This window comes from Balaenoptera acutorostrata, chromosome 1, assembly GCF_949987535.1.
Source record: "Balaenoptera acutorostrata chromosome 1, mBalAcu1.1, whole genome shotgun sequence".
In the NCBI taxonomy this organism is placed as follows: Eukaryota; Metazoa; Chordata; class Mammalia; order Artiodactyla; family Balaenopteridae; genus Balaenoptera; species Balaenoptera acutorostrata.
In genome coordinates this window covers 196,570,871-196,585,671 of record NC_080064.1, presented here as the reverse complement: position 1 = coordinate 196,585,671, position 14,801 = coordinate 196,570,871, and the positions used below count along the sequence as shown (strand labels likewise).

The following is a 14,801-nucleotide window of genomic DNA, read 5'->3' as shown; positions in this document are numbered from 1 at the left end:
TGCCTGTGTGAAGAGGAGGGAATTGAACGACAGTCCGGGTGGTGATCACCTCCTACTGGCTGAGCTGCGCATTTTCTCATTGGCTGGGCGGTTGCTATAGGCGACGAGGAAACCTTTCTTCCTCTTGGCTCTGGGATGTGAAATAGCTTCTTCCTGTAGAGTCTGTAAAACATGGCAAGGGATAAAGCATGAGAGCTGCTCTTTAGATCCCCCAGTTCTATTTTAAATGAGGTTTCCTTTATTTACTTTCATAATGAAATATGTGTCAATGATCAGGTGTCATTTTACAAGTTCGAATCAGGCATGCAAATGTAAAGACTTGTTTACATCAATATAACCGGTTTGATTCAGCGTTGACCAGAAGCCAGACCTCTTAGCTGTCACTGCAGTTCTCTTTTCTCTTAAACGTGAATGCTGGATCGCTACTGTTGACACATAGTTATATACGTTCCTGTCTACTTTGTTGCCTAAGTGCTAGAGGGCAGGCTGTCTACTTAACTAATCTTGCATAATTCTTCTCAGCACAAGCAATTAATTTACAGCACTTATCATATTTATTGTCTCTGCTACTTATTTGGGAATAATCTGTCTGTGACACCTCTCAAACTCATCTCTCTGAGGCATTCTTGCATGTAACGTGCATTCAGCAGGTGCAGAAATGCTTCACTCCGGTCTTTAACTTTGGTGCTGGAGTGTCCCTGTTAGTCCCCCTCCCTGCTCCCCAAGCTGGGGGTACTTGAAAAAAAAAATCTTTGCTGACATTTTCTCTTTTCTAACATTTACCATCTAAACCGTTTTTAAGTGTACATCCTTAAATATATTCATATTGTTGTGTGGTCATCACTACCATCCATCCCCATAAGTCTTGTCATCTCGTAAATCTGAAACTCTATACCTATTAAACATTAACTCTCTGTTATCCCCTCCCCCAGATCCTGGCAACTTTCTGTCTTTATGATTTTAACTACTCTATGTACTTGATATAAGTGATGTCATATGTTATTTGTCTTTTTGTGACTGGCTTATTTCACTTAGCATGATGTCCTCGAGGTTCATCCATATTGTAGCATATTGCAGAATTTCTTTACTTTTAAAAGATGAATAATATTCCATTGTATGAATATACCACATTTTGGTAAGCCATTCATTGGTCAGTGGACACTTGGGTTGCTTCCCCATTTTAGCTATTGTGGATAATGCTGCTATGAACATGAGCATAAACATATCTCTTCGAGACCCTGCTTTCATTTCTTTTGGGTATATACCCAGAAGTGGAATTGCTAGGTCATGTGGTAATTTTAATTTTTTGAGGACTGTCCATACTGTTTTTTTTTTTTTTTTTTTTTTTTAAAGGATTTTCTTATTTATTTATTTATTTATTTATTTTTGGCTGTGTTGGGTCTTCGGTTCGTGCGAGGGCTTTCTCCAGTTGCGGCAAGCGGGGGCCACTCTTCATCGCGGTGCGGGGACCGCTCTTCATCGCGGTGCGCGGGCCTTTCTCTATCGCGGCCCCTCCCGTCGCGGGGTACAGGCTCCAGACGCGCAGGCTCAGCAATTGTGGCTCATGGGCCCAGCTGCTCCGTGGCATGTGGGATCTTCCCAGACCAGGGCTCGAACCCGTGTCCCCTGCATTAGCAGGCAGATTCTCAACCACTGCGCCACCAGGGAAGCCCCTCCATACTGTTTTTCATAGTGGCTGTACCATTTTGCATCAAGAGTACACAAGGGTACCAGTTTCTTCACATCCTTATCCTTGTCAACACTTTTTTTTTTTGATAGTAGCCATTCTAATGAGCTAGTGATATGGCATCTCATTACAGTTTTGATTTGCTTTTCCCTAATGATTAGTGATGTTGAGCATCTTTTTATGTGCTTGTTGGCCATTCTTATGTCTTTGACATGTGCTTTTTTTTTTTCTTTTTTCTTTTTTTGGCTGTGCCACACAGCATGCGGGATCTTCGTTCCCTGACCAGGGATCGAACCCGTGCCCCCTGCAGTGGAAGTGCGAAGTCTTAACCACTGGACCACCAGGGAAGCCCCCGACATGTGCTTTTTACATCTTTAAAGTCACCTGGCACATTTGGCCTGATATAAGTGTTATCTGCGCATTCCTTCTAGACTAAGGAAATGAAAACAGGGGTCTTGTCTTTGAAAATCCATAGTATCCATCAGAGGGCCTGGCACCTCGTGGGAGCTCAGCTGAGTAATGATTGTAAGTAATGACTGTAAGCCCTTTGAGGTCAGAGGTTTGTCTGAAGCAGCTTGGGAACAATATCTGAGCTGGAGGTCATGACCTACTCTGATGTATTGCTCTGAGCAGTTACTTTCACCATGGAAGGTTCTCATGTTTTTACAGCCTATTCGTAGTCTGTGCCATCTAAATCTTATTTATTTATTTATTTAATTTTAGCAGATAATTTTGGAAACTGATGCATAAGGAATGGCCGGAAGTTAAATGAACGTCCAGAGAAGAGCTTAAAGTTTCTTCAGCAACATCCTTTCTAAAAATAACTTGCTGCCACAATGTCAGTTTACCCTGCACATAGTAGAAATGACAGCAATATCCTTGGTATCCCTTCTTCCCCAAAGAGTTCATCGCTGCCTGTCCTCCCCCACGGTAGCAGGCTGAAGCTGCATTCAAAGTCGGATACGTCGGAATGTGAAAATGATGATCCGTTATTGATATCTGCAAGTAAAACCAGAGACATAAATAGCACTTATGTTATCTCTGCCTGTAAAAAAACGGAAGATACACCCCTTCCCCCTAACCCTGTGGGTAGGTTGACACTTCAGAGGAGAGTGACAAGGAGCAAAGAATCCTCTCTGCTTGGTCGTGAGTTGGGAGACACAACTGCGAAAACAGCAGAAACACGTCTTGCGTTACAACGTCGGGCTAAGACAGATTCTGTGGAAAAGTGGAAAGCAGCGCAGAATGTGGGAGGTAAAGGAGAAAACAATTGTGCTTCACCAGCAACTAGTATAAATGTAAAGACTGTAAATAATGATAGAAACTTTCTTGTCACACCTTCTGTACCTTTAGCTGCAGACCCAAAAGACCCTGAAGTGAAGGCTGGTGGAAAATACAAAGAAACGCTTTCTGTTGTCAGTGGGGCAGACGAAAATGTTGCCCTTAAGTCCCTAAGTGATAGACCACCTGCTGGTTCCCAGAGTCAGACTGAAGCTGTTAGATCAGGATGCTTGGCAACAAAACCTATTCAGAGCAAGTTGGATATCAGAGTGTCAGGAACAGGAAGCTTACATCACAGAAGTGCTGGGAAGGATGGTGCGAAACTTGCACCTAAATTTGAAAGCTTAGAGAAAAGAACACCTTCGAAGTGTGTTACAGAGCACAGATCGACACCAAAGCGTGGCATTCCTCAGTTTAAGAGCCCAGCTGCGTCAGTTCTGAAAAACAGGATGCCTACCCTTCAAGTGAAACAAAGGCCGAAAAGTTCTCTTCTCGCAAATAAAAGGGAACGGTCACGAGAAAATCCATTCCTTCTTGAAGAAGAACCTGCACTTCAGAGAACCTCTACAGAAACAGACCCCCTAAAAGTGGAAAACAGTCAAGTGATGGTGGCAGTCAGAGTCAGGCCTTTCAGCACGCGGTACGTTCCCCTTTCTGTCTAAGGCCAGGCTGGTGGCGTGGAGCGTGTCCAGTTCCTCTCTGCCTTTGGGAAGTCAGCGTGTTCATGCATCTTCAAACTGGCTGGTGATTCTTTTATATAGACAGAACTTCTTGGTTCAGTTGTAGTATGTGGATTATTTTTGATGATTGGCTGTAAAATTAAAAAATCGAAATCACCGTATTTTGCAAACGTAAGTTTCTCTGGATATACTGCTTTTTAAAAGTCTGAATGACTTCAGTCTAATGCAGTCTGCTTTCAAATCTGTAATGTACGGTGGGATCTCTACCTTTCCCTTGGAAAGAGCCACAACAGGTCACTCGTTCCCCAAGGAGGTCCTTCCAAAACCCTTTCCAGAGTGGTGGTCGCCCCCTCATCATCTCTGCTACGTGGTGGTTATATGCTCACTCATTTATTACATTTGATTTTGATGGCAAAAAAAAATCTCTCCCCAAAAGTGCTTGTGGGTGAGACACTCACAGATTGCGGGTTGCGCTGAAAAAGACGACCCGCCCAGTGTGAATGTGGCATCTGGTTATCTTTACATACTTGGAGAGATGACTGTGAAGACTTCACAGAGTCAGTAGTTTTTAACTCTGTTGTGGACCTAAGTGAGTTAGAGAAGGGTATGGTGACCCTGCAATGCAGACGGACCTCTGGTTTGAACCTAAACGGCCAGCAGTGAAGGCAAGTTCCACAGGGCTGTGAGCCTTTTAGCTGAAAATGTGGGGTCAGTGATAAGGGGAGAGAACTCAGTACCAAAGAGCCTCAAGACTGCGGGGAAGAGGGGCAGAAGGGACAAGCCCAGGATGGGTGGCTGTCCTGGAGAGGACGGAGCGGGGGAGCGCGTGCTGATTCCAGCCTCGGCAGGCGCGCCTGTAGCAGGGCCGCCGTGGAGCGTGAGGGAGGTGGCTTCCGCAGTAGTTCCTGATCTGAAGCAGAGTTGGGGGCAGAAGGAGAGATCTGGGGCCAGACAAGGACTGATAATGTTTTTCTGCAGCTCTAGAGCCAGTGAAAGGTTTCCTACTAAGTCTTAGATGGAAGAAGGATGGACCCAAAGAGATAATTTAAAGGAGGAGGGACCTTTGGATTCATAGAAACGTAACTAGTAGCCCAAAGAGGCTTATGGTTCACGCTTGTATCTAACTGAGTTTGTTGAAATTGTGTTTCTTACCAGCTTTATATAGATTTGTACCTCCAAAATTTCTTTATAATATATTCAAACAAGTTTCCAGGTTTGAAATGCAGAGACAGGTAGATTATAGTAGGCAGGATGAGAAAAGGGAGAGCTTAAGAGAAAAAGGAAAAAGATGGAAAATCCTGTAAAAGTAAGGGGCATTCTTCCAGACAAGCAATCTGGAGCTCCATTTTCCCTTTGAGCAGTGGCACTGGAGCTGCAGGAAATAGATTTTGGAAACCCGCTATTATTACATGTGCTGGTCTGCATTTTCCACGTAAAACTGAAGAATCATCTTGCCCTGGAGGAATGTTGTATTTAACTAGTTTGAGGTCCTTATTATATTCTGTGGGAATAATACTCAAAATAATTATAGTAACGATATTTTTCTCTGCGCTTCTTTTTAAAGAGAGAAGAGTGAAGAAACATCCCAGGTGGTCTTCCTGAACGGGGAAGAAATAGCTGTGGAACATCCCAGCATGAGACAGGTGTACAGTTTTGTTTACGATCTTTCCTTCTGGTCCGTTGATGAGTGTCACCCCCGCTTCGCGAGCCAGACGGCCGTGTACGAGGCACTGGCAGCCCCGCTCCTGGAACAGGCCTTCGAAGGCTTCAACACCTGTCTCTTTGCTTATGGTCAGACTGGCTCTGGAAAGTCCTATACGTAAGTTGTATCATAAATCCGATTATCCAGAAATGTTTGCATTTTTTGTGAGGAGCAGCATAGTTTGATAGAAAGAATATCGTTTTGCAACAGCACAGCTGTGGGCTCAAAGCTCACCATTTTACATACTCGTTCTGCAGACTTGGGCAAGTTACTTCGTCTCTGGGTTTCTGTTTATGCGTGAGATATTGTTTCGTTGGCCCCATTTTACTATAAACTCTTTCTTGTGTAAACCGAAGCCCAGAGAGGTTAATTGGAAGTATTGTTGTGAGAATTACAAGCAAGTCATCTGATCAACGGTATGGTAATAATACCTGTCCTAGAAGGAAATACTCAAAATTTTTTTTTTTAAATTTTTATAGCTACTTTATTTATTTATTTCTTTATTTTTGGCTGTGTTGGGTCTTCAGTTCTTGCGAGGGCTTTCTCTAGTTACGGCAAGTGGGGGCCACTCTTCATCGCGGTGCATGGACCGCTCTTCATCGCGGTGCGCGGGCCTCTCACTATCGCGGCCCCTCCCGTTGCGGGGCACAGGCTCCAGACGCGCAGGCTCAGTAGTTGTGGCTCACGGGCCCAGATGCTCCGTGGCATGTGGGATCTTCCCAGACCAGGGCTCGAACCCGTGTCCCCTGCATTGGCAGGCAGATTCTCAACCACTGCGCCACCAGGGAAGCCCCAAATTTTAATAGTAGCTAACACTTATTAAGTTTTTACTATATTCCAGGCCCTGTGCTAAAGGCTCTGAATTAGATAGTTCTTATTTATTCCCATTTTACAGAAGAGGAAATTGAGGTTTACTTTCTTCCCAAAGAACTTAAAAACCTAATTAGTTTTACGTCCTCCCTATTTATAATGTATTTTCCAGGATGATGGGATTTAGTGAAGAACCAGGAATAATTCCAAGATTCTGTGACGGTCTTTTTGCTGAAATAGCCAAAAAACAAACCCAAGAGGTATGTTCTCATAGTATCCGTAAGCCTTCTTATTAGACTAGAAAACGGTCAAATCAAGTTAAAGTCAGAGTCGTGGTCACTAAGGAACTACTCAGCAGAAGATGTTGTAATTTCTGGTCGCTCTCCTTTAGGACAGTGGTATGGGGGACGGGGGCTCCAGACGCAGAGGCAGTTCCTCCTGGTGGACAGGGATGGAGGGTCCTCTCTTCCGCCTTCTCTACCCAATCACCTCCTTGGGTGCGGGGTGCACGTGGCCCGGTAGTTACGCCCCGTCGTGCGTGTCTGCAGCGGGGCGGCGGCACGGCCTTCCCTAAGGACGGCAGGCATCAGCGTTAGGACGGCAGCAGTAGGAGAGAGAGGAGTGACCTGCAGATTCAGCCCGGAGTGGAGGTCACAGCCTCACTCGTGCCCCACACTGCCCCAGCGCTGGGTGCCCACGCCCTCTCACCTGGTCCTAGTGTGGCCAGCTGTTTGCCGGGCAGCCTGTTAGAGCAGTTTTTCCGAAACTTGCTTGAGGATAAGAGCCCCTAGGAATGTGTGTGTGGGTGTACTTGCTGAAAAGCTTCTGGAGATTCTGATTCAGTTGGTTTAGAGGGTAGCCTGGGAGTTTATAATTTTCATACTTTTCCTCTAGTGATTCTTATGATAAGGGGACTTGGGAAAATATTGTGCTGTACTTGGGAGCACGGAGTCAAAAGACCCGGTGCCTGTAGTGAAGAGAGTGTGATGGAGAAACGGGCCAGTACACAGTCGAGTACAGTCAGTGAGATGCTAAATAAAGTGAAGTAAGTACTAGGTTAGGATGAGAGCGGCGGCTATGGGGACATGTAAGCTGGGGGCACGGGGTCCTTGGAGGAGGCGTGGCCCGTGGGTTAGGCCCCTCTGTTTAGCATCTGTTTCGTTTAAAGGTGGTGGAAGCCAGGGAGGGAGAGCAGGCGAAGGCGAGGGGTCTCTGGAGTGATCCCGGGTCTGGGGTGCTCCAGTTGTGGGGAACGACTTTGTCAGGGAGAGGAACACATGAGCTGGTTAAGAGCGTGGACTTTGGAGATGGCTTGAGCTGGAATCCAGGTTCCATCCCTTTGCTGGAAGTGTGACCTCGAGCAATGTGCTTAACTTCTCTGAGTGCTTCGGCACCGAGACTGGGGATGAGGGGGATGCTCTCCTAGGTTTGCTGTGAGTGTGAAATGTGTTCGTCTGGGTGGAAGGTTTTGAACAGTGCCCGGCACATAGGGAGCCCAGCGAAGGGACTGCGGTTTTGTCCGTTTGGGATTATTCAGGGTCATGGAAGATAACAGCATGCGGGTGGGGGTCACGGAGCGGGGTATAGCCACAGACACCAGGCGCCTCGAAGGAGCAGGGAAGGTATGCTCCTCTGCGACGTGACCGCCCTGCCGTTCGCAGCTCCCCTCCCACGGCATGTTCCTCTCCAAGGGCCCCTGGAAGCCCCGTAACACACAGTACACTGTTTTATATATAATAGACATTAATGCATGTTTGTTGAATTCTGAGCCCCAGTACCTGTATCCACAGCCCTTGTAAATAACCTGTAATGCATGGGTTCACCTGTACCGGATCTCTACCCGGAAGTGCTTTGTTCCTCTCCCGGGACGCTAACTGTATCCTTCTGTCTGTGTTACTCAAGTGCTGTGTTGCATCTCCAATTAGACTGTGAGTTCTCTGAGGAAGAAGCCTGTCCAGTTCACCTCAGGTTCTCCCACAGCACCTAGAAGAGTGCTGTGTGCCTGGTAGGCCCAATAAATATTTGGTGAATTGAACCTACATCTCTTTGATCTCCCTTGAAGCTTCTAGTTTCGTTAGCGCTGGGTGCTTGCTGACTCACTTTGGGCCTGTGGGTGAAATTTATTTCTCTAACAAGGAAACATGCCCTAACTCAAAAAAGCTACATGGAAGCAAATTTTCCCTTTTTGGCCTTTATACCTTGTCTTTCAGAGTCAAAAGGAGGAGAAGCTCAGCTCTGCTGAGTCTGGTGATTGTTTTTTGCCGCGATCAGGAAGAAAAGCTCTGATTTAAGATCCTCATTTAGCAGATCAAGTGTTCGCCCACAGGGTCCAGCCCGCTGCCTTCCTCATGCCTCACATCCTTTTCTCCTCCTTCCCCAGCCTCTCTGGCACCTGCATCTCCCCCTTCTGATTGGCCGTTTTATTTAGGGTCATGATTTCTCATTTTGGTTCTTAATTTTCTATTGCTCTGTCTTATCTGTTGAAGGGTATGTTATGTTTCTCTGAGATGGAAACTCGTGGGCGAGAACCTTGCCATATACTTCTGTATATCCTTCTCATATAGTCCAAAGCCATGCACATACTAAGGTGAATTGAATTAGGTGAATTTCCTAGAAGTTAGTAGGAAATGCAAGGACTTTTGTTGTTGAAATTAGAAATTTTCCTATATTGAGATAAAATTCACATAACATAAAACTGACCATCTTAAAATATAAAATTCAGTGGCATTTAGTACATTTATAATGTTGTGCAACCACCACCTCTATCTGGGTCTAAAAAAATTTTCATCACCCTCAGAGGAGACCATCCATGTACCATTAAGTAGGTACAACCCATTTCCCTCCCCTCAGCCCCTGCTTTCTGTCTCTGTGGCTTTACCTATTCTGGACGCTTCCTGTAAATGGAATGTCATGCAGCAGGAGCTTCATCAGTGTTACAGCATGTATTGACACTTCATTCCTTTCTATGGCTGAGTAATATGCCGTTGCATGTATGTGCCACATCTTCTTCATCAGTTGATGGGCATTTAGGCTGTTTCCATCTTTTGGCTTTTGTAATACTGTTGCTATTACAATACACAGTTGTACAGTTGTGTACAGTTTTTATTTGAGTAATTAAAATATATTTATTTATTTATTTGGCTATGTCGGGTCTTAGTTGCAGCACGCGGGATCTTTCCTTGCGGCGCGTGGACTCTCTCTTGTGGCGTGCGGGCTTCTTTCTCGGTGTGGCGTGTGGGCTCCAGAGCGCGCAGGCTCAGTGGTTGCGGCGTTGGCTTAGTTGCCCCGTGGCAACTAAGTGGGATCTTAGTGGGATCTTAGTTCCCCGACCAGGGATCGAACCCATGTCCCCTGCGTTGGAAGGCGGATTTTTAACCACTGGACCACCGGGGAAGTCCCTATTTGAGTAATTTTTAATTTGAATTTATTTGTAATTCTTTTGAGTAGATAGGAGTGAAATTGCTGGGTTATACAGTAATTCTGTGCTTAACCTTTTGAGGAACTGCCCACTGTTTTCCACGACATTTGCAGCATTTAACATTCCCAGCAGCAACACTGGAGGGTTCCGATTTCTCCACATCCTCATCAGCGTTTGTTGTTTTCCGCTTCCTTGATTACAGCCATCCTAGTGGGTGTGAAGTGGTTTCTTACCGTGGCTTTGATTTGCATTTCCCTACTGACTTGTGATGTTGGACACCTTTCCATGTGCTTGTTGACTGTTTGTGTATCTTTTTTGGAGAAATGTCTGTTCAGTCCTTTGCCTATTTTTTAATTGGTTGTTTGTCTTTCTGTTGTTGAATTGTAAGAGTTCTTTATATATTCTGGTTACTAGACTGTTATCAGATATGATTTGTTAAAAAATGCAAGAAAAAAAAATGCAAGAACTTTTCAAATAAATTGTATGCTGTGTTTCTGTTCCTGCTAGGTCAGCTATCACCTTGAAATGAGCTTCTTTGAAGTATATAATGAAAAAATTCACGACCTTCTGGTTTGTAAAGGTGAAAATGGGCAGAGAAAGCAAACAGTAAGATTTAAAAACTTATTTGTTTTTAATTTCTGTTTTTATTGATGCATATAATTATATTAGTTCTCAAGATGCATATAATTATATTAGTTCTCAAGATTATATATAGCTTAATTACTAAAATGCATATGTTGAGATCTACAGTCTAACTACATTGCTATTTACTAAATAAGCTGAACATTATTGTTAGTGGACATTAAACTAGTTATTAACTGTAACCTCATTTTACTTAAGCAAGTATTATGTAAAAGTTAAAGATAAAACATTCCAAGATTTAGTTGGACCACTATGTCAAATACCAAATTCCTAAAGTCTGCAAAGCCAAAAAAGAATAAAAGTTTTAAAAACTGTATTGTTATTGTAGAATATGTATTTCACTCGATTATTTAGCAAATTGATATCTTATAGCTAATATTTTCTGTGAAGTAGAAAGTTTCACAAAGCCATAAACTTTTTAAACAACCGCTATTAGAATTAAAAATATTTGACTTTGAAAAGGGCTGTGGAGAGCGAGAAGCTAAAATCTGAAGAGGTCACTTGACTTGCTCAAGGTCATGCAGTTTGCTTTTGGCAACATCAAGAGACTCATACAAAACTTGGCATTTCCTTCTATGTCTTCTACGTGTTTTTAAATTTCTGCTCACAAAGTTTAAAATGTATAATGTAAAACGGAAAAAAATGTTAACTGTCTGAAATTTATTGCGTGTATTTTAGAAAGCTATTTAAAAGCATATAAACAATAGCTATGGCAGGACTTAGGAATAAAAACCTAGTAAGATATTTGATGTTATGGTATATTGTCAAATACTGTGCAGATGTGAACAGTTTGTGGTCTTGAGGCAGTTTCCTAGTGCCTTACAGATGTGTTTCTGTGAGGACCTTTATATTTATTAGCGGGTAGAGACAAATCTCTTTACCGTAGACTCAAAATATAGAAAAAAAGGTCATTTGAAATTCCCTTTCATGTGAAGTATTTGCCTTGCTGTTAATGTGGCTCATGTTTGCCCACAGCTGAGAGTGCGGGAGCACCCGGCCTCCGGCCCCTACGTCGAGGGCCTGTCCACGTGAGTGTGTGCGGCCAGGGCCCGTGACCGCCGAGCTCTCGGCGGCCTCCCCAGCCGTGAAGCGCTGCGTCACTTAGTCTTCTCCCCTTAATGTTATCCTGTTAAATGTTCCTCCTCTTTCCAAATAGAGTGTTAGCTGCTTGTTGTTATATTTGTTTATATCTCTCACGGCACCTGTGAAGTGCCTTGCGTAGAGCATTAATTATACTGTGTATGAAATATTTGACCTTCCTCCTTTTCCCCCGCTAACCCATTAAGTTAAGCCTTCCCTCTCGAGCCGCTTTTTTTATCTGTTACTTTAAGCTGAGGAGGCGAGAAGGTGCTGAGCTCAATGTTTAGAGTTAGAAATATGCTGAGAGTCATTTATTTGGCTTTCAACTCCAAATGCTTTCTTTATATATATATATATATATATATATATACTTTTAAAAAAAATTTGTTTATTTTACTTATTTATTTTTGGCTGCTTTGGGTCTGTTGCTGCTCGCGGGCTTTCTCTAATTGCGGCGAGCGGGAGCTACTCTTTGTTGCGGTGCCCGGGGTTCTCATTGCGGTGGCTTCTCTTGTTGCGGAGCACGGGCTCTAGGAGCAGCAGGCTTCAGTAGTTGCTGCACGTGGGCTTCAGAAGTTGCGGCACGTGGACTCAGTAGTTGTGGCGCACGGGCTTAGTTGCTTCGCGGCATGTGGGATCTTCCCGGACCAGGGCTGGAACCCGTGTCCCCTGCATTGGCAGGCAGATTCTTAACCATTGCGCCACCAGGTTAGTCCCAAATGCTTTCTTAAAGGAAAAGAAAAGTGGCTAGGAAAAATTCAGCTCCACTTAGTAAATCTGGGATTGTGCTGAGACCCATACACACCCGCACTACCACACCCATATATATGTGTACCTATACATATACCTGTACCTCTACCTATGCCTAAACACACGCATATATACAGGTACCTATACCTATGCCTTTGCCTATACATATGGGTTAAAGTTTATCTTTTGGTCTCACGATTTAGACTTGGATAGTACAATGTTAAGATGCTAATAAGGTGCTTCATTATATTAAGAAAAATCATACTTCTTAAAATTTGTTAAAATGAAAACTATTTTATTATCTACCTTTTAGAATGGAGAAAATGAAAGATTCTGTAAGAATCAGTGTAATAATATCTATGGATTATTCCACTGTGGTACTCATGGAGTAACTATGTGGTTGAAAGGTGGTTGATGTTTTATAAGCACAGGAGTGTGATCATGAGTAAAACTGATTTTGTCCTTTGCTTTTGTGAAATAGGAATGTTGTCAGCTCTTACTCTGATATCCAGGTAAGGTCCGTTGTAATTGAGCTTCTCTCCACTAGATAGAAAGAGCAGAGTCATAAATATTCATAAGAATATTTCCCCTTACTGGGTGTTTGCATAAATAAAAGGTTAATTTATAAGGAACTGTAAACTTTAAGCAAAAGAATTACTCTTATAAACTAAAAATTTAAATCGATCATCATGTCAGTTTAGAGTTATAGAAATAGCCTTTTAAAGGTATTATTTCCTCATTCAAATTTCTGTGACAGAAAAAAAAATAGACAATGGGAATGCAAATTCTTAAATCAGCATGTATTAGTATTTTTATTTTATAAACTGATAATAAATGTGTGTATATATGTGCTTACTTTACTTTGTTGTTCTTTACTTTGCTCCGGTGAGTCCCTGTCTGCAGACCTGTCCTCCTTCTCTCCTTTCTCACTAGATTTGGCTGGAACTGGGAAATAAGAGGAAGGCAACTGCGGCCACTGGCATGAACGATAAAAGCTCCCGCTCTCACTCAGTGTTCACCCTGGTGATGACCCAGACCAAGGTACTGTGTTGTTGATTAATTTCTTAGGTTAGATAGTCACTATATTCAAGTTTCATGTTTTCCTTATTTTCTTCTTTATTTTTTTATTTTTATCATCTTCATTGGAGTATAATTGCTTTACAATGTTGTGTTAGTTTCTGCTGTATAACAAAGTGAATCAGCTATACGTATACATATATCCCCATATCCCCTCCCTCTTGCGTCTCCCTCCCTCCCACCCTCCCTATCCCACCCCTCTAGGGGGTCACAAAGCACCGAGCTGATCTCCCGGTGCTATGCGGCTGCTTCCCACTAGCTATCTATTTTACATTTGGTAGTGTGTATGTGTCCATGCCACTCTCTTACCTCTTTAAATCAAAGGTAAAAGTCCAATCATTTAAATATATAACATAATTGGATTTTAGGACATATACACAGTAACGCTGAGTGACTTCTGGCATATACAGGAGTATGTTTTTCTCACTTTTAAAAATCAACGTGATTATTAACTTATCATGATATTGATACTGTCATATCAATACATGATAATATATTATCAATAATACATGATAATTGTACAGTATTTGAAAAAACATATCAGAAAGTAAAAGATTTTAAATAATTCAGCCATAGGGTTCCACTGCTCAAACGAAACCCCTCTAAAGATTTTGGTATATAAGCTTTCATTTGTTTTACAATCATGTAAACAAATTTACAAAATCTGCAACAATTTTATACTATTAAAATTACTTGCAAAATATTATCATTCACAGCTACATAATTTTCCTTTGACTGTTAAAATTCCTCAAAGTTTTCTCTGCTGTTGGACATTTATGTTGCTTTTAAATACTTTGCTACTTCAGGGCTGGGATGAACAGCACCTTTGTACATTAAGCCTTTTTTCTATCTGTGGCCGTTTCCTTAATATAATTGTGTAGTTATGGGTTTAGCCCTTTAAAGTCATTCCTTTTATTTTGCGTGGTCTGAGCACTGCTCAATATGTTCTTATAAATTGTCACAGATTCAAGAAGGGATAGCTTCAAAAATAAGTGAGTGGTTTGTAATCTTGTCTTAACTTTCCGTTTTGCAGACTTACATTGATGGCAAGTCGTAAAAGAACTTATGAAGTGTTATTTTAATGTCCTTTTGTCCCAGACAGAATTTGTGGAAGGCGAAGAGCTGGATCACAGAATTCGGAGCCGCATAAACCTGGTGGACCTGGCGGGCAGTGAGCGCTGTTCCGAGACCCAGCCGAGCGGGGAGCGGCTGAAGGTAAGGGTGAGCCCCCACGCTGGGAGCTCAGTCCTGGGCACTGTTTTTAGGAGATGACTGGCTAAGCACGTAATCTTTTTTTTTTTTTTATAAATTTATTTATTTATTTTTGGCTGCGTTGGATCTTTGTTGCTGTGCGTGGGCTTTCTCTAGTTGCGGCGAGTGGGGGCCACTCTTCGTTGCGGTGCATGGGCTTCTCATTGCAGTGGCTTCTCTTGTTGCGGAGCACGGGCTCTGGAGCGCAGGCTCAGTAGTTGGGGCTGGCAGGCTCAGTAGTTGTGGCTCTCAGGCTCTAGAGTGCAGGCTCAGTAGTTGTGGCACACGGGCTCAGTTGTTCCGCAGCATGTGGGATCTTCCCGGACCAGGGCTTGAACCTGTGTCCCCTGCACCGGCAGGCGGTGTTCCTAACCACTGCGCCACCGGGGAAGTCCCTAAGCATGTAGTCTTAACCAAGAATAA

General features: G+C 43.2%; 1 protein-coding gene across 3 annotated transcripts in view; it reads left to right on the top strand.

Annotated features, from left to right (window-relative positions):
* The window catches only part of KIF14 (kinesin family member 14), a 53,865-nt gene that overhangs the window by 1,238 nt on the left and 37,826 nt on the right, over nt 1-14,801 (top strand). For 2 of the 3 annotated variants that reach the window (XM_057528173.1, XM_057528177.1), the window contains exons 3-10: nt 2,411-3,608; nt 5,213-5,467; nt 6,333-6,420; nt 10,086-10,184; nt 11,196-11,248; nt 12,532-12,562; nt 12,984-13,091; nt 14,226-14,342. In XM_057528173.1, the coding sequence (XP_057384156.1) occupies nt 2,524-3,608; nt 5,213-5,467; nt 6,333-6,420; nt 10,086-10,184; nt 11,196-11,248; nt 12,532-12,562; nt 12,984-13,091; nt 14,226-14,342 (1,836 nt within the window). In that variant the 5' untranslated portion in view covers nt 2,411-2,523. The remainder of the gene's footprint in view (nt 1-2,410; nt 3,609-5,212; nt 5,468-6,332; nt 6,421-10,085; nt 10,185-11,195; nt 11,249-12,531; nt 12,563-12,983; nt 13,092-14,225; nt 14,343-14,801) is intronic. The other variant, XM_007167306.2, reaches the window with a different exon arrangement.